Source organism: Haliotis rubra, unplaced genomic scaffold, assembly GCF_003918875.1.
Source record: "Haliotis rubra isolate DU_JTF1 unplaced genomic scaffold, ASM391887v1 Scf370, whole genome shotgun sequence".
Lineage (NCBI taxonomy): Eukaryota > Metazoa > Mollusca > Gastropoda > Lepetellida > Haliotidae > Haliotis > Haliotis rubra.
This window is the reverse complement of record NW_025767047.1, coordinates 493789-520985: the sequence shown is the minus strand read 5'-3', so window position 1 is coordinate 520985 and position 27197 is coordinate 493789. Positions and strand designations below refer to the sequence as shown.

The window sequence follows — 27197 nt, the reverse complement described above, 5'->3', positions numbered from 1 at the left end:
GTCAAAAGAAATTACCACCTTGCTTATAGATATACATTTATTGGAATGTACTTACTATTTTTATGAAATTTCATGAATAATACTGAGTCAGGAATGCAAACTTCACCTATACGTCACAGGGTTATTTAATGCAGCCACATACAGTACAACCAGAAATTATTGAGAATTTAAGATTGTAATTTTTATATTTTTTTCACTAATTACTCACGTATTAAATGTGAATATTAGCAGAACAATAACTCCAGATTCAAAGACAGGTGAACAGTTAGTATTTTGTCAAGTCACCATGTGCAGCAATGCAGGCTTCAATGCGGCGGGGCATACTACTGATCCAAGAAGTTAGAAAGTCGTGGTCCATGCTGTCCCAATATCGGACCATCTCTTCTTTCATTTCAGCAATATTTGTCAGAATTTGCTTATTGACACTTTCCTTCATAAGTCCCCAAACATTTTCTATTGGATTTAGGTCAGGACTGTAGCTTGGCCAATCTAATAATGTCATAATTTGGGTCCGAAACCAGGCCTGTGAATGCTTTGAACAATGTTTTGGGTCGTTGTCTTGCTGGAAAATCCAAACATTTCCATAGAACACGTGAGCGGATGGAAGCAAATGTCCCTCGAGAATATCGGTGTACCACTCACTGTTCATATTCCCTTCAAATACACAGAGGGGCGTTGCCCCTAACACAGATATGCCACCCCACACGATAAATTTCGGACTGTACTTTGGGCGCTGATACAAAGGTTTTTCAGTTTGTTTGGTCCAGAATTTCAGTGTATTAGGAAACGACCACACAGAACTTTCATCTGAGAAAATCACATTGTCCCAGTTAAAATTTCTATGCTGTAAGCACCAGTTCAACCTTCGCTCCTTTTGTTCAGGTTTCATGATCGGTGATGGAATTCCTCGACTTTTCTGCCAACCCATTGCATGCAGCTCAGTTCTAATTGTCTCCTTACAGACAGCCACAGTTCCTCTATCAATCATATCCAGCCTTAAGTTTTCTAAACTCCTTCGTTTGTTTTTAGAAACAAGAATACCAAGCCGCCTCCTGTCACCGACAGTCAATTTTCTGGGCCTACCTGTGCTCAATGCCATATCCATTTGCAATATTTTTCAAAACACAATAAACAGTGGTCAAAGGAATGCCTGTTCTACTTGAAATAACTTTAGCTGATCTGATGTGCTTGTTATAATACTCTAAAATCAACTTCCTCTTCTCTAAATCATCAATACTGAGGATCACTGAAAATGTTGTCTGCTAGCAAGTAAACAAAGGGGGATAACTCTTCACAAACTAATGAAAAAGGATTAACTGATAGCTTGATAGCTGGTCAAGGTTGTATATACTAGAAATCCAATTAAACATATTCCTAAAATTCTCAAAAAATTCTGGTCATACTATATCTTTGTGGCAATGGGACATACTCTATTCTTTTCAAGAAATGCACTTCCAAACATTGTGGGATACAGTATTTTAGAACAATATTTTAAGTGTTGTACATCAAAAACTACATAAAAAACTTTGGTCAACACAAATGTGAAATCTGTGAATACTGCCTCAGTTATACCCATAAATCTTGTAGTTTTGCTGTCAGGACAAAATATAAATCCTCAGACTTTCTCCCGAAGTCATTGTTAACTGTTTACACCACACTCCAATATTCCAGCAATATGGTCAGTGAGGAGATTACAGGAGACTGACTCACCTAAGATCCCCAATTTTCCTGGACACTGAAGAACCAATGTTTGAGAAAGCAGCTGATGTCTTTTCCCCAACTGTCTTGGTTACAGCTGCAGTCTTCTGATAGCTGGAACAATACATAGGAAACATCTGGGTTTACCATCTTACACAGGACTCTTCAAGAACCTTTAATGAAGTACCTTAGAATCAGAAACTAGGGAAGCTCATACTAGAAAAGCTAAAGACCATATTAGCCAAATCCACATTGGCATTCACACTGTAACCAGTTTAAGCAGAATCATCATGGTCTACCCACATACCAAGAAACCTAACAAGTACTCACTGATGGTATTTTACATGGTACACTAGTTGGAACTGTGGTTTCAACGACAAGATCTTTACAGACATGACCTTGAGCTACACACCAGTCAACTTAATTAGATCAAGGAAATGATCTCGGACCTATGGTCAACTTGAGTAGAACTAAAGTGAGTGAGTGAGTGAGTTTGGTTTTACGCCGCTTTTAGCAACATTCCAGCAATATCACGGCGGGGGACAGCAGAAATGTGCTTCACACATTGTACCCATGTGGGGAATCAAATCCAGGTCTTCGGTGTGACGAGTGAACGCTTTAACCACTAGGCTACCCCACCGCCCGAGTAGAACTTAAGAGGTAAAATAACTGGGGCGAACTTCAAGCGCATATTCTGAGTAATAAATGTGTGGAAGAAGATTATCTAAGATTATGTTGAACTACAGGACTTTTTCACACTTGAAGAACAAGACCCAACTTAGATTCATGTTTAATTAATTTTAGTAAGGAAGCAAGTATCTGGTAATTCATAGTCATAAAACACATAACAAGGGGAGTTATACCCTTCAGGAACATCAGACAGTGGCTCAATTGAAGCTGCTCATTTGCCAAAGTTAAAACTACACCCCAATAGTTAAATTACATACCCCATACTACTACAGCTTTGATAAAGACAGAACCTAATGCACATCGTCAAAAACAAACAAACCATGCTTAGCTGTGCAATATTTACCCAAACAATGTGTAACATACACTAATGCTAAAACAATTTAATTTCAAAGAGCGATAAGGTTAAAACGGAGGTATCCAGGTGAACACAATCTATACTATCTAACTTATATGTTATGCTTACAGACAAAATGTGTCATGTATTCAGTGCTGACAATGCATACGTAAACCAGCCTATGTCTTACCGTTTATCATGTTTATGTATCATACATACACTTACGATGATAGTGCAGGAAAAAAAACAGACACAGAAGACGCCAAAGTCATAGATATAATAAGACAAGATGCATTGTGCCTGACCATAACCATGGCACTGAATATTACATTTCACTTTACCAAGATGAATGCATCCTCGCCATAAAATTTGACAATTTATTCTATCAGTTTTATCATTGGTATCAGAAATACATTGTGCAAACTAAGTCATAGATCTATTTCCGAATGAAGCCATTCATTGTCCAGCTTATTTCAAAGATCATGCACGTCTAACTCCAAGATAACACCTGCCTGGTTTGAGTTAGTTCAGTATTACTGTCATCATCCAAACATGACCTCCACAGATCAAACAGGCAATGTGAGGAAGGACCCACCAATATGTTATGTATATGCCCCTTTCTGGCAGGGATAAAGGAGGAGGGTTGTTCTAACATATAACCAAGTACAGACACATTTCTTCTATCAAGTTTCTAAACTTGATACAAAATTAATGTAATGTGAGCAAGTTGGACTGCTTTTCTTTCTTTGGACAGACACAACCCTTCACAGAATCCACAGCCCCACAAAGTCTAGAGATACAGGAAAGAGGAGAAAGCAGGGATAATTTCAGCATTAGTTACTCACGCTGAAGACTGTACTATCTTGTCATTTATTTGATGAAGCTTTTCATTTGTTTTCTGATACCTGCAATAACAGTGACACACTTGATAAAGACAACTCATCATTGATTTGGAAAACGTTAGTCAAAAAGTGACAATCAGAAATTTGTTCATCGCACTGCCACTAGTTGCAAAATTGCCTTCAGTAAACTGAGGTGGAACTGTCACAATAAAATAAGTGCAGCACCAACGTGCTAGGAACAGCTTTTATTGCCTTCAGTAAACTATGAGGTGGAACAGTCACAATAAAATAAGTGCAGCACCAACGTGCTAGGAACAGCTTTTATTGCCTTCAGTAAACTATGAGGTGGAACAGTCACAATAAAATAAGTGCAGCACCAACGTGCTAGGAACAGCTTTTATTCATGTCTTCAACAGAAACAAAATTCTCAATTTGAACAAACTATGACATCATCATCAAAGGACAAATATGCCAAAGTTCAGCTTTCTCAGTCTGTCACTTGAGAGAAGTAGTTTTCAGAGCAAATAGACCTGATAACAGATTTGAAGAGCAAGGTCATATATTCAAAATATCACATAACAAAAACTGAACATATTGAGCCCCACTACTAACTACCCATGTAAAAAATGTCATTCCATTATTAATAGAAAATTGTTGATTAATGGATGTCCATAAATGATGTCTTAAATATGAATGCTGTGGCAGCCATACTGAAATTTTGAACCTCCTGAACAGGTGTCATCATTGGTGGAAACAAGCATGTTACAGCTTCACTGGTTTGGTGGCCTGGGCCCCGTTCCTCAAAGCGATCGTAGCGCTAAGATGATCGTAACTCCCATACTTTAACATAGACTTATAAGGGGGCCCAGGTCTGGTCTGTTTAGAGAGTAAGGAAATGCATTGTGAGAGAACTAAAGAGCATGTTCAAAGTGTAAAGGTCAAATCAAGGCCAAATAATACAATTTCTTAAGAAACAGACGAAACAGAGCCTCACTACATACTAAACAAGTACCAATTTCATTCACATTGAACAATGGCTTAGTATCGGCAATCCTCTTGTGGTCATTACTCCACCACTTCCGCTGAAAATTAAATGAAATTCTGTACTTTTGAAGTTAATAGTGGAGATCAAAGTGCAAATGTCAAATTATGGTCAAACTTAGAAATATATATAAAAAAATGGAACATATACTCTCTTAAAATGTAGGCTATTGTAATATCATTAATGCAAATATTGTATTAAAAACATAGAAAACAGTGTGTAAATTTGCACTTTAGTCCTGTTGACAAATTTTGAAAACTGAAACAAAAATACTGCAGAAGAAGTGACTTTACACATAGTGGCTCCATGTATGGTCACTGTTAGAGGAAATGTCCTTCCAATTTACACGTTCGATAGCACAAGCCTGCCCTTCAGTCGCTACCACTGATGGCTGAAAACATTTCATGGCAAGAAAACTCAATGTAACAGCTTTTCAGACATCAACATTTAAGGAAATAATCAATCACAAATGCTTCACCTTCAACTTGAAACATGAAAATAGTGTAACGGGACAACACAAAAAATGACATGCAAAACTGTCCCTAAATGAAAAACACTGCCACGTTCCTGATGCACACATTCCTGATTCTTATGTACTGAGCACATCCATGTGGTCAGGCCACCTACCTATCTAGTAATATTTGTAGGGTAAACAGAAATAACATCCCTTTTAGATGTATTGCAAAAGCTGCCAAGCATCACAAAGAAGATCATATAGATGCTGCCATCAAGTTTGCACATCAGCCAATGAAGACAATTGTAACACTCTGTTGCTCAAGTGCATAGCTTGATTTGCTGTTGGATCCAATTTTGGGGCATGTGATATCAGCACATTCACTTGGACACAGAAATACTTTCTATGATGACATTTTTCCCCTTGGAAACTGACTTTAAATATCTAGGAAGACTGCTGAATACACAAAAGTTTGGAGTTTAAAGTGTAAAAACTGGATTTCTGTAACAATATCAGTCCAGATTCACATGTCTCGATTCAATGTTCATGTTGGTAATAAAACACATTTGGGGTTGGGTATGTTGTAATATGGGTAGGATCACAGTGACTGCCAGAATGCAACTACAAAAATGTAACTGGCCAGTGCTACAGAGACCACATACTGGCTGCAATAGTTGCCCCTTTGTGTGCTATGCTGGTCCACATGTCTTTCAAGAACTACAACTGCACATTCTACACCTGTCTTCATCCTGCAGCTACAAATCACTAAAAGGCAATGGGCAGGCCATGAGTCCTGACATACACCCATAAAGCAAAGGATCAACAGACATGTAGACAATGTCAAAGGCAAACAAACACTCCCTCAAACAGTTATGTAGACATTGATTCGGACAATACCAATATATAAACAAATGGCTGACTAATGTGGAAGTATGATCCACTATTAATGTATTTCTCAAATGTAGATATTTTACTGCACATAGAATACAGAGTTACCTCCCCTGACGTGTACCTTGTTGGAGTGTGACAGTGATAGTGAGTCCGGTGATAACAACAGTTCAATGTATTTTATGACTGTTTTATGAATATCATACATTCAACGTAAAACGTAATTGTGATATTGATCTTATGTACAGTTTATCATGAAATCAAGTAACTGGTTCAGTGAGAATTATTGACAAATGACTGAAATAGGATTAGTCAAAACGCATGGAATCAATTTTGCACTTTTCTGCATCAAATACTCACATCTGTAGTAAACAGGAGGGATAGTTCAGAGGATAAGTTAAAAAAGAAACATACTTCCAAATAAACTGTATTTCACGATGCATTTTCCAAGCACTATTCTTTTAAAATTCAACAAGGACATGATATACTCAACATTGCTCATTACCAATGACAAATAATAATTTGAATGCCATGTCATGAATGAAAGGATATTTCACAAGACTCAGAAGGGGTTCCTAAAGTTGGACATGAAGATATTATCTATGATGGATTTTTAACAAGTTCAGTGTGACATGTATTTGTCGTTATATTAACATTAACTGTGAACTGCTGCATAGATGGTGAAAATGAAAGTATGTTTACAAGCCCCACACTTCAGGCAACTAATCAAGACACTGTGAAGCCAATGGTCCTCTACATAACCACTACTTACGAATCAGAAGATCTTATCTGCTGAATGCCAGAGCTGACATCTGTCTTGAATTCCTGGAAGGGTGTGATGCCCATCTTCCTCTTCAGTTCTGAGGCATGACGGACCTTGGTTCCCAGCACCTGCTTCAGAGTGGCTATCTCACCCTCAACCTGCCACAGAGTGTGAATTTAAACCATTTTGTGCTGAGCTGTGCAATATATTTCAAACCTATCCGTGCTAACCTTCCTTCTTTATTTATGTTTCAAAATGTAAAAATGATTGTTTTCAGTACACCATCAGTCAATATCATTCACATGATTCTAATAGAAAGAATATAGTTGCAAGCAACGATTAGGGCTCCTTGGCTTTTGTTCTATCTATTGTATTTGAGGGCAAGAAATCATCGTCCAAAACAGAGCCAGAACACGTTTTTGACAGACAAGCGGATCTTCCAAATACAGCCGGGTCACGGCGGTCATGTACCTATTACCGGTAAGAAGTTCTGGAAAAGAAATAGTTCCCTCTTTAAAAGGCTGTATCTTAGTTGTTATTGGGTCTACAGTAAACACAATTACGGTAGTGTTCTGGAATCACCAAGACTTCATCTACCATACTGGCAGATACTTTTGTGCAGAATTTGCACAATGGTTACTGGACATCAGTTATGGAAAGTTTGGAATGTCTAGAGCTGATGGTTTGAGCTCATCACATTTTGGGAGCAAACTACTCAGAAAACTGCTGAAAAACATGGCCAAAAACTGAAAACAAAAATAACTGCCAAACGGTACATTTTAGCGACTTGGCCCATCCAGGCAAAATTGTTGGGAAGTTGATTGTGCATCTGTACAAGAGATTTGGAAGTGATGGAACAATTAGTTCTTGAGATGTTTGCTGTCAAACTTTGAAATTTTGGAATTACAGTCGAACCCCATTTACTCGGACCCCGTATATCCGGAAACCCCGCCTTCCGGACGATTTTTAGGTGAAACGAAACTTGCCTTCAGTAATTGTACTCGCTTAGCCGGACCCCGTGCTTCCAGACCCACACGGAGAAGTTTCAAACCATTCTCACAGATTTCCATTTAAAAATGATCCAGTTACCCGGACGGAAAGATCTGGGCACATGTGCATGTGTACATGTATGTTTCACATCAGTATTGTTTACCGGACGGCTAAGTGTATTCATTGTTAATCTCTCGGCAGGCGTTTGCTGTGAATTGAGTACCAATCAAAACACTAGGGACGCGTGTTAATCTCTCGGCAGGCGTTTGCTGTGAATTGATTACTTACCCATCAAAACACTAGGGATGCGTGTCACTTCAGTTGTGGCATCACATCAGTAACAAAAACACATGTTAATTAGGATTAGGATTAAGCTGAGCCGCGGAATTTGATGCAGCAGTTACCACGAAGTGACAGCGACAAAGTCCCAACTGCTGAACAGTACGTTGATGAAGACACTGTCGTGGAAACCGACCATGAGCTAACTGATGAAGAAATCATCCACAGCCACCGACAGATAACCAGTCAGATGATGATGAACAACAAGCAGTTGTTACGCTAACAGTCTGTTGACCTTCTACGAATGTACTGGAGACGAAGGTTCAGTGACTTTATTGATGGACTTGGTGAAGTGATTTGAAGAAATAAAACCAAGGAAGCAGACACCTATCAGACTTTTTACTGACTGACTGAGTTTAGTTTTACGCCGCTTTTAGCAATATTCCAGCAATATCACGGCTGAGGACACCAGAAATGGGCTTAACACATTGTGCCCATGTGGGGAATCGAACCCGGGTCTTCAGCGTGACGAGCCAACGCTTTAACCACTAGGCTACCCCACCGCCCCTATCAGACTTTTTAAGGAAATAATGTGCTATATAATAATGTGATATGTGATATCGAGTCAAGTAAGATGTGCTATGTAAAATGTATAACGTGAATCAACGTGCTGAAAGAAAGTTTATTGGTGTGATATTGAATATGGTATTGTTATGATTATATATTTTTGACTATTGACTTATTGATATACATACATGAATAAATTTTCAATATACATTGTCAATGCGTTTAGCTTGTTTGATCCAGTTAACCGGACGCCTCGCTATCCGGACGATTTCCAAGTGTAACCAAAATGTCCGGATAAACGGGGTTCGATTGTAATTTTGAATTATCTCCCCTTTGCTATTGAGCCTAGAGCCTAGAGATTTTTAAGGGGAATATCTTCACCTCGGTGGGCATCTGTGTGATTTTTTGTAAGCGATTCAGAGCATTGGTTTAGGAGGTATGTTTGGTACAAAAATCGGCGGAATAATAGATAATAATAATAATAATAATAATCCGAACAATTACAATAGGTCTCCTGCCTAGAGGCAAGGAGCCCTAATTACACATAAAATTGTCTGTACACATTGGCAACAAATGAGCTCAATAAGTCAATTAAGTGTTGCCTTCTCACCGTCCCACACCAACTGAGCTCAACACTTCCAACAGTTGTCAGGCGGTGGGGTAGCCTAGTGGTTTAAGCGTTCGCTCGTCGCATAAAGACCTGGGTTCAATACCCCATGTGGGTACAATGTGTGAAGTCCATTTCTGGTGTTCTGGTGTCCCACCCACCCGTGATATTGCTGGAATGTTGTTAAAAGCGGTGTAAAACTAGACTCACTCCCTCCCACCACCCCACTCCAACTGAGCTCAACACTTCCTCCAAGTGTCCAGCTTCCATCACCCCACTCCAACCGAGCTCAACACTTCCACCAAGTGACCAGCTTCCACCACCCCACTCCAACTGAGCTCAACACTTCCACCAAGTGACCAGCTCCCACCAACCCACTCCAACTGAGCTCAACACTTCCACCAAGTGACCAGCTTCCACCACCCCACTCCAACCAAGCTCAACACTTCCACCAAGTGACCGGCTCCCACCCCCCACTCCAACTGAGCTCAACACTTCCACCAAGTGACCGGCTCCCACCCCCACTCCAACTGAGCTCAACACTTCCACCAAGTGACCGGCTCCCACCTCCCCACTCCAACTGAGCTCAACACTTCCACCAAGTTACCAGCTCCCACCAACCCACTCCAACTGAGCTCAACACTTCCACCAAGTGACCAGCTCCCACCAACCCACTCCAACTGAGCTCAACACTTCCACCAAGTGACCAGCTCCCACCAACCCACTCCAACTGAGCTCAACACTTCCACCAAGTGACCGGCTCCCACCAACCCACTCCAACTGAGCTCAACACTTCCACCAAGTCTCCAGCTCCCACCAACCCACTCAAACTGAGCTCAACACTTCCACCAAGTGACCAGCTCCCACCAACCCACTCCAACTGGGCTCAACACTTCCACAAAGTGTCACCTTCCCACCACCCCACTCCAACTGAGCTCAATACGTCCACAAAGTGTCACCTTCCCACCACCCCACTCCAACTGAGCTCAATACGTCCACAAAGTGTCACCTTCCCACCACCACACCCCAATGGAGCTCAACACTTCCAGACCCGTGAAGATCAAGGGTTAGAATTGATCTTCAGTAACCCATGCTTGCCGTAAGAGGTGACTAATCGGATTGGGTGGTCAGACTCGCTGGCTTGCTTGACACATGTCATCGTATCCCAATTGGGTAGGTCAATGCTCATGCTGTTGATCACTGGGTTGCCTGGTCCAGACTCAATTATTTACAGACAGCCGCCATATAGCTGGAATATTGCTGAGTGCGGCTTATAACTTAACTTACTCACTCAACACTTCTATCTGAGAATGTGATGAATAAGTGAGTGAATGAGTTTAAATTTTGCAGCTTTTAACAATAATCTTTTAACAATATCACGGCATGGGACACCAGAAATGGGCTTCACACAATGTACCCATGTGGGGAATCGAACCCAGGTGTTCGCCGTGACGAGTGAATGCTTGTTTAACCACTTGGCTACCCCACCGCTCCAAGAATGTGATGACTACCGTACCTTGAGCAACTCCTCCCTCCACTCAAGCATCTGCCTTTCCCTCTCCAGGGGGTCCTGGTACACAGGCGTGTTGGCATCAGACTGTGCAGCAGCCTCATATGTGGGTGACGAGAGACTATCATCATCTACAAACAAGAAAAGTAGTTGTTTCCATATCAGTCCAATAATTGGTACAAATATAACCCATTTTTCGGACCACATTTGATGATACTATGAATTATAAAAAGAAAATATAGTTGCGGGCAACGATGAGGTCTCCTTGGCTTGGCTTTACTTTCTATCTATTGTATCTGAGGGCTAGATATCATCGTCCAAAACGGAGCCAGAACACATGTTTTGACAGGCGAGCGGATCTTCCAAATACAGCCAGGGTCACAGGGGTCATGTACCTTTTAAGTAGTTCCGGAGAAGAAATAGTTCCCTCTTTAAAAGGCTGTATCTCAGTTGTTCTTGGGTCTACGTTCAAAACAATTAGTGTTCTGGAATCACCAGGACATCATCTACCACACTGGTACTTTTTGTGCAGAATTTGCACATTTTGGGAGCAAACTACTCAGAAAAACTGAAAACAAAATAACTGCCAAACGGTACGTTTTGGCGACTTGAGCCCAGGCAAAATTGTTGGGAATTGATTGTGCATCTGTACAAGAAATTTGGAAGTGTTGGAACAATTAGTTCTTGAGATATTTGCCAAACGTTGAAATTTTGGAATTAATTTTGAATTATTTCCCTTTGCTATTGGGCCAAGAGCCTAGAGATTTTTAAGGGGAATATCTACACCTGGGTGCGCATCTGTGTGATATTTTGTTAGCGATTCGGAGCATTGGTGTAGGAGTTATGTTTGGTACAAAAATCGGCGGAATAATAAATAATAATAATAATATTAATCCGAATGATTACAATAGGTCTCCTGCCTAGAGGCAAGGAGCCCAAATGAATAAACACTGAATGAGTTACAGATTTTTGTTTGCAGACATGGTGAAAGGGAATCTTCTGAAAAAAATAGCATAATGCTCAGCATTTTTTCTGTTCTCTGCCAATAAACTAATGACTTTGCATATCAGTATATCTTTGAAAGAAACAGTTACCTGATGAAAAAACGTTTCTCAAAAAAAAAACCAAAAAAAACCACAAACATAAGCCAAGATCAAAGCAGCTGTCTGAATACCATGAATACCAAAACAGCATAAAGAATGTACTTGCTATCTACATGCCATCTATGGTGATCTAAGCACCCTGACCAAATGAGTTTGGTCCTCCATAACCTTAAAGGTCACATGCAACGTAAAACACAACTTTGCAGATTCTGATACCTTTCGGTATGGACTTACCGAAACAAATCATCAAAAATGCAAATTCAACTTGGGGGAATTGAAGTGGTTTCAACAGCTGGGCTGCTCTCATAGCACATGCACAGTGAAATAGGTTCGCGGAGCTTGGAAGCGGGTTGTCTGGTGAATATTCGGTGAAGGCTTTGGTGTGAGCATTTTTCTAATGTTTTGTTGATATTTCACAGGCACGAACTTTTTATATGTTATTACAGTAGATTACCGATTTAACTGTTTATATAATTTCATTTGTCTATTTCACCACACGTTCTTCTTACCGAGTCACTTTCTCAGTTCGATACTTAAATGCAATGTCATTATTTAGCGTTGACAGAATTTCTAACTGTGATATAGATATGTCGTTGTCACAGACAAAACTCAATGTCTGTTTTATTGGCACCTATGTGTCTGCCTGCCCGTCTGCTAATGACAATATTCAATACACAATTTCAATCACTGACCACATGCAATTTGAACTTAACACCTATCAGGCTATACACCATAAACAAAACGCATTGATTTATGGCCCGAGTTCCGTCTCTGTCACATTATGTAATTACTACAGACAGGCAGGTGTGATACTTGTACACATGACATGTTATGATGTCTGTTGATTGCAAAATGTTATACACAAAAAAATGAGCATGTATTTACAAAACCCAACATCTCTATATATACACACACAATGACCCGTGGGGGCATCTGCAAATGAACCAGCCGTTACACTTGAGTGCACACCCACCCGCTCTGACTGGGTTCGGTATCCCGGCTGCTTCGTGTCTTGGGAAGTAAACCCAAGTACAAAATATAGCACTTTTGATTTGCGATTGTACGCTTATAATTTTATTTTTATGTTTTTTCATAACCAGCAATGTATATTATATGTCATGAATAAGTGATAATTGTGTTTGATTTTTTGGTTGCATTTGACCTTTAACATTGACATTAACTGCTTGAAGTGGCACCAGTTTGCATGTGATATAACGTCCCCATGGGTTGTACCAATCTAGCTGACCCAACTGTGATGGTTGAGGGTGGACACTCTTCACTTTGCCTTCTGCAAACATACCTCATTGTATGCTTTAGTGCAATGAACCAAGCCATTATCTACAAATGAATCATGGGCATATGCTTTCTGATAGTGTTATCATCTGTCACTGAAATGCCTCACATAACAGTGTCATCATGGTGTTACGACATGACATCTTCAGTTGATAAATTACAATGTACACGCTGATCAACATTTTCCAGTTTGCTATCCTTAATATTAAATTAATACTTAGAACAACATCAATCACTTCTCAGCAATGCCTTTGAGTTTCTCATATCTGACACCATCCATTACCAACAGAGTACCATAATATCTGTCACCTTCCTTCAACAGTAACTGCCACCATGTGAACACATAAACAGATAACATCTACATATTGGCATCAATTGAATATTCACCATGTGAATATTTTACATTATTAGCAAGGACAAGAATAAATGCAATGATAACAATAGTTTATATTTCTTGGTGATAAGTCCATCAAATTTAAACAATTTTGAATCATTGTAAAGCGTGTGATTGTCAGTCAAAATATGTCATTTGTTATAACCACTTATTTGGACATATAATGGTAAGTTATTTGCTGAATATAGGCTTGCAACTTTTCTGTTTCCTATGCAACAACTGTAGTGATCTGCAGTGCCATACTTGGTAGACCTGCAAGACCATTGTCAAGTTAACTGATGACATTTTACCCTGGTGGTATCAATGTATTGAAATTGAAACTTCCTGCTTTCAGTGTTGATCTTCCCTCATGTGTTGTGTATAAAAGTCAGGACATGGTCGTTTGGTCTGGAGAATGAAGTTGCAAAGTATCAACACAAGATGGTTACAAACATGGTTTACTAATCCAAGGTAACGGATGACGGCTGAGATCAAAGGTTACCATCAGATGTTAAACAGGTGTATGTGTGACGAAGGTTGTGAACACAATGCAGCAGAAGTATTACATTGGCTGATTTTCATCATCCAAGGCAAACATCACTGTATTGTCATTTCAACCATTGACTTTGGTCGGCCACAAAATCCAGCTTCTACCATTATGATAAACAAGAACCACACTGCGATGTGTTTTTTTTGTAATAGATGGCTTCTGTCTGGCATCTTTCTGTCTGAAAACCTTTGAACATTGTTAGTGTATTTGTTCTCCCTGGACATCAATCACAAGGTGTAAATGTACTTCAAGATATGTAAGTAAATGAAAACATGTCTTCCACATGCTGACACATCAAGCACCAAATGCCTGCTTATATGCCGCTATGTCCCAATTGATACCAACTTTCAGAATCACATTAAGGACTGTATTTGTCCTAACTTTGTATGCTCACCTAAACCATTAGAACGTAACTCGGGATCAAAGTCCTCCTCATCATTCTCATAGATTGAGTCTGAGTGGACAAGCTTCAGGAATTTGTGGTAGTTAGTGTAAGAGCTGATCACGGGACGGTAGTCCTCCTCGCCATCCCCACTCCTCTCAGCATCTACCTCAGTCATGGCAGAGTCCAACACTAGTAGAATAATACTTTCTTGTGTATGTACAGACTGCTGGAGCCAATAAAAGTTTGGGTAATACAGATGTAAAACACTAATGAGATTTACATGCATGAACACTTGGTGGGATAACTTACACTATGAATACATGATCAATCTGATTAATAGAGTTCATCCACTTTAGATTTCTGTACATGGATAAAAGGATAGGGCAAAACTTTCATTACACCATACTTTAACAATACTGGCGAAATGACTGTATAGTCTTCATCAACGTGGTGGGCACATTAAACTATTGATACAAAACTTGGGAGATGAGAAGGCCTTCACTCATGTCATTGTTACAGATGAATTGTAGTGATCATTGATATTGACACAGTCAATCAATCATTTCCTCAGAAGTTGACTCTGCACAGTGAAACAAACTTTGATGCAATGATGACCTACTTCTAAAATCCATTAATTCAATCCAGCCAGTAAATCCCACACAATGGTCACAGGTGTCTCGGTCACAACACACTCAGATCCCATGCTTGAACAAGCACTGTTCCAAACATATTTCCTGGTTGTTGCTCCACTTGAATAAAGTCGCCTCGTTAATCTCTCAGTCAACACATCATCAGCATGTGATTGGTAAGGAAGATACCGGTATTCACTTCAACCTTGTAAGGCCTCGTAAAAGAGAGCAGACAATCCAGGGACAAGCAGCAAGATGCTAGCAGTTCAAACAGCAGGTGAGCCAGAACACAAACGTATTGACCCGTAGCTCTGATAAAAGGTTGTGCGGTGGCGTTAGCCACGTTGACTGTCAGAGTGATTGCGATCCCTTGCCATACACCTGGCAGTTTTACCAGTCGATGATGTCATCCAGCCTGGGGTCATAGGTCAGACAGTGTACACACACCTTGGGCTGTAGCTTAGATTTGACTCCTGCTGCTGTCATATTACACTGTTTGTACCGCTGTTTCTATTGTTCTTTGCCCTGCTCATAACCAGACCTGCCGCATGTGGTATTGTTTAGCAGACTACAGTCCGTTTGAGTCAGAAACGGACCGATGTATTGCAAATTTTATCATTGCACAAAATTGCCACATAAATATAAACAGTACACATGTTTATCATTTACTAATACCCAGCAGCTTTCTTATATTGAAAATTTTCCGGACTCCACCAAAATAGTTGTTTAAGAAACTATCATCATTGAAAACGCAAAAGTTGTTATCTGTCGCGGCAGGGTGAAACCGCAGAAACGTAACAGCCACTATCTCGTGCACGGGATACACATGCCTGATGAAAAATGAAGTTGAATGCTGACGTGAAACAGTTGATGATTAAAGTGTACGATTTTTTCCGTGCTGAAGCCGAAAGGGGCAAACCATTTTATGCCATTCATAAATTCCGTAAGCGGGCAGCAAAAGCTTTAGGAGTATCAGCAAGGGTACTGACAAATGTTCTGGAACACAAACATTGTGAGGGTGACATTTGAAGCAGGTAGGGTCGTGTCAAAATCACACAAATTAAAACATTTGGACAACTTTCAAAGAACCTTGTAAGGCAGTCTATCAACAAGCTCTATTCTGAAAACAAATACATGTCGCTGAAAATTTTAAAAAAGCATTTGAAGCAAGAACACAACCTCAGAGTATCAAAGTACACACTCTGGCGACTCTTACACTCTTTCAGGTATCGTTATAAGAAAATTTCAGGAGAATAGGTCAGTACTCTGTGAGCAGCCCTGATATCGTTAAACGAGAAATAATTTTCTCAGGGTTATAAAGAAGAAGGGCGAGGAAGGGTTCGAGCCAGTGTACTTGGACGAGACCTGGGTCAATGCCTCACACACTGCCAGCAGTCAGTGGGTACCCGATGGGGGTGATAAGGGGTCACGTAGAAAGCTGCCTCTAGGGAAAGGAGAGAGACTAATCATTCTCCATGCTGGTTGCTACAGCAAAGGCTTTCTCCCTGGCTGCGACTTGGTATTCAGGGCAAAGTCCACAGATAACAGAGACTACCATTCTGAGATGAATGGTGCGGATTTCCCAATTGGGTTAAAAACAAGTTGGTACCAGCTCTACCAGAGAATTCTTTTATCGTAATGGACAATGCCCCATACCACAGCGTGCAGGACCCCGACAGTAAAGCCCCGACATCGAACAGTCGAAAAGGTGATATGATATCATGGCTCGACAAATTTCAGACCGCACGGCCTTCAAAGGCAACGAAGCCTCAGCTATATGAGATCATAACAACCCACAAAGGTGAACCTTTCTACAAAGTTGACAGTTACATAAAAAGTAAGGGTCACGATATTCTGCGACTTCCACCCTATCACTGTGGCCTTAACCCCATTGAAATGATATGGGGTATTGTCAAAGGAGATGTTGCCAGATCAAACACAACTTTTAGATTACGTGACGTAGAGGTTTTGGTTAAGGAATCCCTTAACAAAATCACGACTGAAACTTGGCAAAACTGTGTCAACAAGGTAGCTAACGTCATTGAACAAGGTTACTGGTTTTGGGATGGCTTACAACAGGCAACTGTGGCACCACTTGTCATCCCTTTAAGTCGTGACTATGACACTACGACAGACGAGGAACCGACAGGTCTCCCGGAATAGATTTTGAGATGTCCCCCACCATGACTGGCTGTTCCGTTTCTGCGGTTTCACCCCGCCGCGACAGATAACAACTTTTGCATTTTCAATGATGATAGTTTCTTAAACAACTTTTTTGGTGGAGTCCGGAAATTTTCAAATATAAGAAAGCTGTTGGGTATTAGTAAATGATAAACGTGTACTATTTATATTTATGTGGCAATTTTGTACAATGATAAAATTTGCAATTCATCGGTCTGTTTCTGACTCAAACGGACTGTAGCAATAATCCACCTCCAACATACATTGTCCCTCGCTGTCAAGTATCTGCCTGTCAGTATAAGATTCATATCATGTGCAAACACTTGTTCATATTTCTAGTCATCATTACATCAGAATGATTTTCTGTTGTGCATATAAAAGAAACATGATCATGGCTGCAATTGTAGATCTTTACTCTGGATTGTAATCAATACTTACAATAAAAGTAACAAACAAGTGAACTTGCATCTTATCGAGCTCATGTAACAAGTCGGCATCAGTCTTCGAAAATAAAGTGGGTTATTGAGGTCTTCCACCATGGTTATTGGAATCTAGGAACAGCCTAAATCTACTGAGTTAACATTTAGCTGCTCTGGATTATGACACAGTTTTATTGTACTACAAGTGCAAGTCTGAGAACTGGAGTTTGGGCTGGTACAAAAAAAACACTAATTAATACAGGTGGTCTTTTTTTTTTTGCACACAATTTGTTTTCTAAATCAACAAAGGGGTAGGTAGCGGGGAAAAAGGTCAATTCAAACTTATGTTTTATTGCATTCTCCAGAAAGTTACATGAACCACAGGCAAATTGTAGCGCAAATAGGGAAGCACAACAAAGAGAAAATGACCAGTCTTCCAATATGTGAGCGAAGCGAGCAAAGGTTGGCAACGTGCTTCCCTCGCTTCGGTTCGAAAAATATTTTTAATATCAAAATAAAATATCGCCATCATCAAAGATAGACACCCATTTCCTCACGGAGTTGTGCTCTCAGATTTCCAACCCCATATTTGATGATTACTCACGTACAATATATTTAATTCAACATTTTAAGCTAAACTTGTGGCATGTCAAATGCCTCCATTACCCTGCCAGCTTCCCAATGTGTATGGGTCGAAAAACTTCACACTTTGCATACATTTTGCATACCGCATCAGCTACCCACTGTACTGAATTGCATGTATATAGCCTAATCAGCTAGAATATGATTTGAATACCTTTACAAAGAAAATATGCTCCAGGTTAAAGAGATGATAATCAAACATCTAGTGTAAGACTAAAATTACCAGACTGCAAAACGTCAACAAAACATGACCTGAAATGAACCAGTTGATTCCACTGCCTCGCTTCTAATGGCCAACTGGTGATTCATTGTTGCAATGTAACAATCATTCCTGATGTATCATGAAATCACTGAACAAATATTTCAGGACATAACAATTGATATATGTAAAGGAAAAGATATACTGTCCATGCACCAACATGAATGTTACAGGTAAAGGTGAAGGCTATACTGCTTATCTGTCTCTCAGTGTAATATTAACACGTACAGCTCCCATTGCGCATACAGCATGTGCTGTCAGTTTAAGGTTGGACCGTCCAGATCAGCGCACCTTGCAGGTTCATGAAGGGAAGCTAATTTGGAAAAGATCACCCATTAACATCATAGAGTTTTAAAGTGAAAAAAAACATGCGACTTAAAACAACATTGGAACGAACAAAAGAAAGCCTAAAGGAGATCAACAAAATTTGTTTCAATTTCTATTTACGATTGTTAATCAGGTCTATATGGCAACAACTACCTGAGTCGAAGCCTTCTCTATTGTTTGATAGCATAAGCAGAGATCCAAGCCAACACAAACATACATTCTGCCCAGGTATCACCACAGGACATTTCAAGTTAGTAGCTGTAGATTTGTTCCATGTTACACATGTTATATTTGGGATTACGCTTTCTTAGTAATGTACAGATTCTAAAGTAAGGCCAGAAATGCTTGGAAAATGCTTTTTGGCGTCAATATCAATATGATGAATTTGACACAAGATAAAAGCACATATATACCTAGTATACGACTCTACCTAGTTGGATATTAAAGCTCAGATGAAAAAATACACTTGTGGGGTGACTTCACAGGAGGACATTTTGACGTTTTAACAACATAGTAAATATTCCAAGTACAAACTGTAGTTTTGAAATACAGACTATAATTATTCATATAGCCTCAACTAATTAAATTACATAAATGATTGTGAAAGTTTTGTTTCTTTTAACATCTATATGTGAAAAAGATGGAACTGTTGTAGCAGTTATATTCAAAATAATTACGTAAAAAAGTCTTAATTCAAATCGCATAGATAATCTTGTTCACCCATAGAAGTTTCACTTTGTGTATGAGCATTGAACTGGCAACATGCGACTTGATATGTCTCCAGAACAATTAATTTCAAATTTATACCAATATTTCATACTGGAGAAACAAAAGGGGAAACCTCTCGTCAGCTATGACAGGGTTTACTATAGAATGTGTAAATCCCTTAATTTGACATATAGTCAGGTTTACAAAATTGTAAACAAATCAGTTACCTCAGGGGTTGTGTCAAAATCAAAACCAGGTAGGAAACACAAACTGGATAGCTTTGATAAGGGTGTCATACGCCATGCAGTTCATAAACTGTATGAACGCAAAATCCCACCGACGTCTGCTAAAATACAAGATGAGATCAAATGTACAATAGCTCTGGTAGAAATGGGGTTCAGGTACACCAAAAGGGGAGATGACAGAGCTGTGTTTAGAGAAAAGTACTCAATCCTGACCATGCGATCAGCTTATCTCAGAACAGTTGAAGAATACCAAGAATACCGCAATTTGTGGTTTCAAATTATATACCTTGATGAAACCTGGTGTAATAAAAATCACTCAACCGATCAGATGTGGCTTCCTTCAGATTGTTCTAATGCACCAGTGTTACCATCAGGCAAAGGTAGACGCCTGATCATCTTGCATGCTGGTACCAGTAGCAAGGGACTGATTGGGGGTTGTGACTTTGTTTTTGAGGCCAAAAAATCTGATGGTGACTACCTTAGCGAAATGAATGGGCAGGTATTTTTGGATTGGTTCGAACATCAGCTATTACCGCAGCTGGACGAACGAAACATTATCATTTTGGATAACGCCAGTTACCATAACCTGCGTGTCCCTGGTACCATCACACCCAACATGAGCCATTTCAAGACTCAGTTGCAGGATTTTCGCACTTCCTGTAACGTGCCTTATGGGCAATCAGAAACAAAGCCCCAGCTCATGGAAAAAATCCTGCAGCACAAAAAGCCAATCCAGTAATGACTGACGAACTAACTGCCAAACAAGAAGACAAAGTCATCAATATCCCCGCAATGGCAAAATACTCTTCATGAATATGTCTACGAGTTATGATTTTGTCAAATATTTAGGTGTGTATATAGAAAAGTGGAAGGAGAGCATTGAAAGGTTTTTAAAGTTCTGCTCCAGAAAGGGGCACTACCACCAATTTCAGTCTAAGTCAAACTTGTTGCCATGGAAACGCTAAAAATATTTTATTCAGAATTCCAAAACTACCAAAAGGCACCAGTACACCACCAGACCAATCTATGTACCAAGTTTGGTGAAGAAATTAGTGAACGCTTTTAGAGTTCAGCTCCGGAAAAGAGCACTACCACCAATTTCAGGCTAAGTCAAACTTGTTGCCATGGAAACGCCAAAAATATTTTATTCAGAATTCCAAAACTACCAAAAGGCACCAGTACACCACCAGATCTATCTATGTGCCACGTTTGGTGAAGAAATAGTGAACGGTTTTAGAGTTCTGCTCCGGAAAAGACAAATGTGTCCAGACGGACGGACACACGCACGCACGGACGGAGTCCATTTTAACCCCCCCCTGCAAAACGAGTTGCGGGGGATAACAAGGCCACATAGTTCTGCCTACACCTACAGTACTGTGAGCTCAATCCCATTGAGCTGATCTGGGTAACTGTAAGAATTTGATTGCTCGCAATAATACCACATTCACGCTTTCAGACGTTAAAGAGCTTGTGTATGCTTCTTTAGCGAGAATTACCCCAATGGCAAAAGGCTGAAGACTGCGTTCTCAAAATCAAGGACGAATACCTTCTGTGGGACGGCGTTAACGTCAGCCGAGTTGCACCTGTTGTAATTCCGCTAGAGTCCTCAACCAGCAGTGATACTGACACTTGATATTTTGAGACGGTCACTGACATGCACTGCCCGTGCGTTACATAACGCTGTCACCCTGTCTGCCTGCCAGGTGGGTCACAGTATAGTTTGTTTCTTTGAAGTGTTTCTACCATGGAATTTTTTCTAAGTTTTTCAATATTTTACGAGTAATCATTATGACTAGGGAATGGTATATCGTGATTACTCATATGCCATATTAGGTCGACATGGTATGAATGATTATATATGAGTTTTGAATCTGAAATATCAACCATTATCAAATATTTGCCAAAAAGCATTTTCCAAGCATTTCTGGCCTTACTTTAGTACTTTTGTTGGGTTGAGTCCCATTAAGGATTCGAAAACAGGCACCTAATCACCAGCTTGCAAAGTCAGACACCTAACCCGCTCAGCCACTGCGGCTTCCATGTATGTTTACCATTGCTAAATCAACAACACTCCCACAGACAAAAGACTGACGCTGGTAATAAAAATAAAATCAGTTCAGAGGTGACTTAATAAATATGCAGCAATATCAGCATAAATAACAGAAAAAAAGTACTAAACAGCCTACTTACAAGGCCGTCTTAGTTCTAAAACTGACATAAAGGCAATGTAGCAAAATACCTATTCTTAACATTTTAAGGCTGTCCCCGCTCAAAGAGTGATGAAAAGGTGTCACAACCAAAATATCTTGGTGAGTGTATTGACATACAGGTGGCATACATGGGCAGGCACATTGATATGTATCAATGAACGAAGCACATTAACATCACTACCATGGCCCTTTAGAATTGACATATAGATTTTTGGTAAGCACTGTTGAGGTAGATCTTGTGATTGATAATGCAGTATATATGACAGATGTTCCAGCTGATATACCTGTAAATGTTTGAATAATATGTATGTTGTATGGAAGTGGTTCTAAGGCTGTACATGGTATGTGAATGATGTGAACACGTTCCACATTGTATTAGATGTTTGTTCACCACTAAATGTGAGAATTGGTATTATGAAAACTGTTAAATAATGCTGTTATGGTATCTGTTTAGGAAAAGGATTGATCACCCATCTTCTTGCAGTGAAGGTTAATCCTTTTACAGTTTTCTATGCCTATAATGTGAACTTTAGAAAGCAGGTATTTTCCTGAGTTATCGATGTCCATCGGTGAAGAGAATCAGTAACCTCATGTTCAAAATGTTGATAATCCAGTTTTGACATAATCATGTTTACAGACTTAGTGAGTATGTTTTGGAAAATGTTTTGGTAAGTTTAAGCTAAAATTATGTTAAATCAGGTACCCCATAAAAAATTGGTAATTTATCGATCTAGTTAAAAGCCAACAGATGCTTGGGTTACGTGTCTCTGTCATAACTAGTTGTCTTAGCTAGCATCACAATATATGACGTCACAGAATGACGTCAGATGACTTCGTCATCTACGCCATTTTGTAGAAGAATATTAAAACATGATGTGATCAACTAAACAAGTTTTATACTATTTCAGGTATGTAATCAAATGAAACACCAGACACAATTTCCCTTGAAGCCCCCCTAGATCATATTTACATGAATATTTATTTGTATAAACACTAGGAATGCCATAAATGTAAATGTTTCAAATCGACAGTTGGCGCAAACTTTGTAAAATCTATCCTTAGTAACATCGACCAGCGTTTCGCTATCTAAGCTGTGTTTATCAGTTAGAGTACATTATGATGCATGTAATGGATGTAGATCACTTCCTGACATTCTTTTAAGAAATGTTAAGTTTAGAATTAGGAATTAAGCATTGTAGTAGGTATGACAAGGCATTTTCATTAACCGGAAGTAGATTGGTCAGGGTCAAAAGTTACATGCATATGACCGGAACTGATTATGCTCAACGTTATACGCTTTGTTTACAATGTCAGATATGGGTGGATGTTACAATATGTGTACAATAAACATGGTCAGACCTTGTAATTACTTAACGCCTACTGAAGAATTGTTCTTACACAGAATACTCAAGTACCGTAATTATAAATTAATACCAAGAATTGTGTAGTGATAGCTTATTGTCAGTGAAACTATTTTAACTTGGAATTTAGGTATCAGGCAATTGTGTATGAATTTGTTCCTAAATAGTTATCATAGTTCATAATTTGATATTATTTTTACATTACTATTACATCATTGGTTGGCACATCTATTGGTAGACAATAGCTAATAGCAGTATGATGCACATCTAGATATTGTGACAGACCCTAGAGTAAGAGATTGGAATTATTATACAACCATATGATTGAAACTGTGATGATTGTATTATTGTTCATTGAACCAAGGGAGACAATTCTATCATGTGTATCTACTGTAGTTATTAAGCCAAGGGAGGTAACTCCATGAGGCTTCTGTATTGAAGTTAGGTCTACATGTAATCCCAAGCTACACCTTGTGCTGTTTTGTTTACTTGTTGTTGTCAGATATCTTCGTCATCTATGCCATCTTGTAGCAGAAGATTAAAACATGATGAGATGAAAGACGTATATATGTCCTTGATCTGATCAACTAAACAAGTTTTATACTATTTCAGTCATTTTGAACATTGATATTTCATATTTTATCATTGTCCATGAAAAGATCTCAACATTTTTTATTCTCAGAGAATAAAAAGTTCTAATTTCCCATCTTTGGGCATGAAAAATAATCATTTATAACTCTCATAACATGAAAAAACATGATACAATTGCAAAATGTAAACAATACATAAACATATTTAAACCGATACTTTCAAATTAGGTGGAAAACTAAAATCGAAACAATTTTGAATGTATCGATAATTGTATCGTCTTAGAAAAAGTATTGATGCTTCGATGTATCGTGGCATCCCTAAATTTCATCATTGGTTACATTTTAGTAGTTTATTTCAATACAACAATATGATTAAATACATATTTATGGAAACAATGGAAATGCAGAGATGATTTACATAAAATATGCATGTAAAATTAACTGTATTGTATCAGATTACTTGAGATGGCCTGCTCATGCTTACTTCCAGCACTGTGTTGGTGGAGATTTTACCATATTTACCATGTGAACTAGCAGGGTAATCGTGATCGTGAATTAAACTTTATTTTGAGAAAGAAAAAAAAATTTAACAGTACCTAATATAGTATGAACAAGAAATTCATACACACTGGAAGTGTGGAAGTACCAAAGTAGTTCTTGGAACAGATATTTTGAACTAAACTAACTGTGACGTTTTACTGTCAAACAACATAAGTGACTATCAGAGAAAAACAATAAGAATTCAGAAGGAACAGTAACTGTAACAAATGTGAATTCTCAAGTTATGAGCAGTGAGAATTCAGAAAGAACAGTAACTGTAACAAATGTGAATTCTCAAGTTATGAGCAGTGAGAATTCAGAAGGAACAGTAACTGTAACAAATGTGAATTCTCAAGTTATGAGCAGTGAGAATTCAGAAAGAACAGTAACTGTAACAAATGTGAATTCTCAAGTTATGAGCAGTGAGAATTCAGAAAGAACAGTAACTGTAACAAATGTGAATTCTCAAGTTATGAGCAGTGAGAATTCAGAATGAACAGTAACTGTAACAAATGTGAATTCTCAAGTTATGAGCAGTGAGAATTCAGAAAGAACAGTAACTATAACAAATGTGAATTCTCAAGTTATGAGCAGTGAGAATTCAGAAAGAACAGTAACTGTAACAAATGTGAATTCTCAAGTTATGAGCAGTGAGCAGTGAGAATTCAGAAAGAACAGTAACTGTAACAAATGTGAATTCTCAAGTTATGAGCAGTGAGAATTCAGAAAGAACAGTAACTGTAACAAATGTTAATTCTCAAGTTATGAGCAGTGAGAATTCAGAAAGAACAGTAACTATAACAAATGTTAATTCTCAAGTTATGAGCAGTGAGAATTCAGAAGGAACAGTAACTATAACAAATGTTAATTCTCAAGTTATGAGCAGTGAGAATTCAGAAGGAACAGTAACTGTAACAAATGTGAATTCTCAAGTTATGAGCAGTGAGAATTCAGAAAGAACAGTAACTGTAACAAATGTGAATTCTCAAGTTATGAGCAGTGAGAATTCAGAAAGAACAGTAACTATAACAAATGTTAATTCTCAAGTTATGAGCAGTGAGAATTCAGAAGGAACAGTAACTGTTACAAATGTGAATTCTCAAGTTATGAGCAATGAGAATTCAGAAAGAACAGTAACTGTAACAAATGTGAATTCTCAAGTTATGAGCAGTGGGAATTCAGAAGAAACAGTAACTGTAACAAATGTGAATTCTCAAGTTATGAGCAATGAGAATTCAGAAAGAACAGTAACTGTAACAAATGTGAATTCTCAAGTTATGAGCAGTGAGAATTCAGAAGGAACAGTAACTGTAACAAATGTGAATTCTCAAGTTATGAGCAGTGAGAATTCAGAAGGAACAGTAACTGTAACAAATGTGAATTCTCAAGTTATGAGCAGTGAGAATTCAGAAGGAACAGTAACTGTAACAAATGTGAATTCTCAAGTTATGAGCAGTGAGAATTCAGAAGGAACAGTAACTGTAACAAATGTGAATTCTCAAGTTATGAGCAGTGAGAATTCAGAAGGAACAGTAACTGTAACAAATGTGAATTCTCAAGTTATGAGCAGTGAGAATTCAGAAGGAACAGTAACTGTAACAAATGTGAATTCTCAAGTTATGAGCAGTGAGAATTCAGAAAGAACAGTAACTGTAACAAATGTGAATTCTCAAGTTATGAGCAGTGAGAATTCAGAAGGAACAGTAACTGTAACAAATGTGAATTCTCAAGTTATGAGCAGTGAGAATTCAGAAGGAACAGTAACTGTTATGAAGTGAAATGTGAATTCTGTAACAAATGTGAATTTATGAGCAGTGAGAATTCAGAAAGAACAGTAACTGTAACAAATGTGAATTCTCAAGTTATGAGCAGTGAGAATTCAGAAAGAACAGTAACTGTAACAAATGTGAATTCTCAAGTTATGAGCAGTGAGAATTCAGAAAGAACAGTAACTGTAACATATGTGAATTCTCAAGTTATGAGCAGTGAAAATTCAGAAGGAACAGTAACTGTAACACATACAAAAGAACAATGAACTTCCAAGTGATTTCGATACTTAAAGATTAATCTTTGTAAAGATAATAGTTGATAAAAAGATTACAACAATGAAAGAAATGATTTATCAAAAGAATAAGAAAGATATCCCGTTAAAAATTTGATAATAAATTAGTTAAAAAGACAATATAATATTCGAAATCTTGGTTTTGATTGTTTATTGTAAAATAATGGGTAAGTGTGAAAATAATCAGGGCAAGTGAGAAATATGTTTCGACTCTTCCTGATGCAAGAAAACTTCTAAAAATTATTCTAACCCCTGTACCTGCCAAAAGGGGTGTATCTGAGAGAACAGTTCAATGACGTCCAGCCCGACGTCCAATTCTGATACCAGAATGTTGATGTCGACATCTCCAGTGAAGCAGACTCGGGCTGCAATGAATACACTGAGACGAACACAATGTTTCACGAATGGGTAACGGATATGAAAATTTCTTCGTGAATACTTTATGTTAAATATATTACTAGATATGTATAAGGTGAAAACATTTCAATGATGTTTTTTGAAAGGTAAAAATGCAATACACCATGACAAACCTGTTTATAGCCTAATAACAGTACAGTAAGGGCCTTGGCAAAATGATAGCAGTTATTCTACTGTATAGATTGTACATATATCCAAAAATTGCGTATCACACTTTGGTAAATATCAGACTAGCTTCA

General features: G+C 38.6%; 1 protein-coding gene across 5 annotated transcripts in view; it reads right to left on the bottom strand.

Moving 5' to 3' along the window:
* The window catches only part of LOC124285936 (tumor protein D54-like), a 47627-nt gene that overhangs the window by 6000 nt on the left and 14430 nt on the right, over positions 1 to 27197 (bottom strand). The window contains exons 1-6 of one of the 5 annotated variants that reach the window (XM_046722222.1): positions 14988 to 15343; positions 14378 to 14557; positions 10671 to 10795; positions 6721 to 6869; positions 3568 to 3627; positions 1711 to 1812 (exon numbers count right to left, since the gene is read on the bottom strand). In XM_046722222.1, the coding sequence (XP_046578178.1) occupies positions 1711 to 1812; positions 3568 to 3627; positions 6721 to 6869; positions 10671 to 10795; positions 14378 to 14557; positions 14988 to 15000 (629 nt within the window). In that variant the 5' untranslated portion in view covers positions 15001 to 15343. Of the gene's footprint in view, positions 1 to 1710; positions 1813 to 3567; positions 3628 to 6720; positions 6870 to 10670; positions 10796 to 14377; positions 15344 to 27197 lie in introns of those variants that run through there. The other 4 variants (XM_046722219.1, XM_046722220.1, XM_046722223.1 and 1 more) reach the window with 4 other exon arrangements.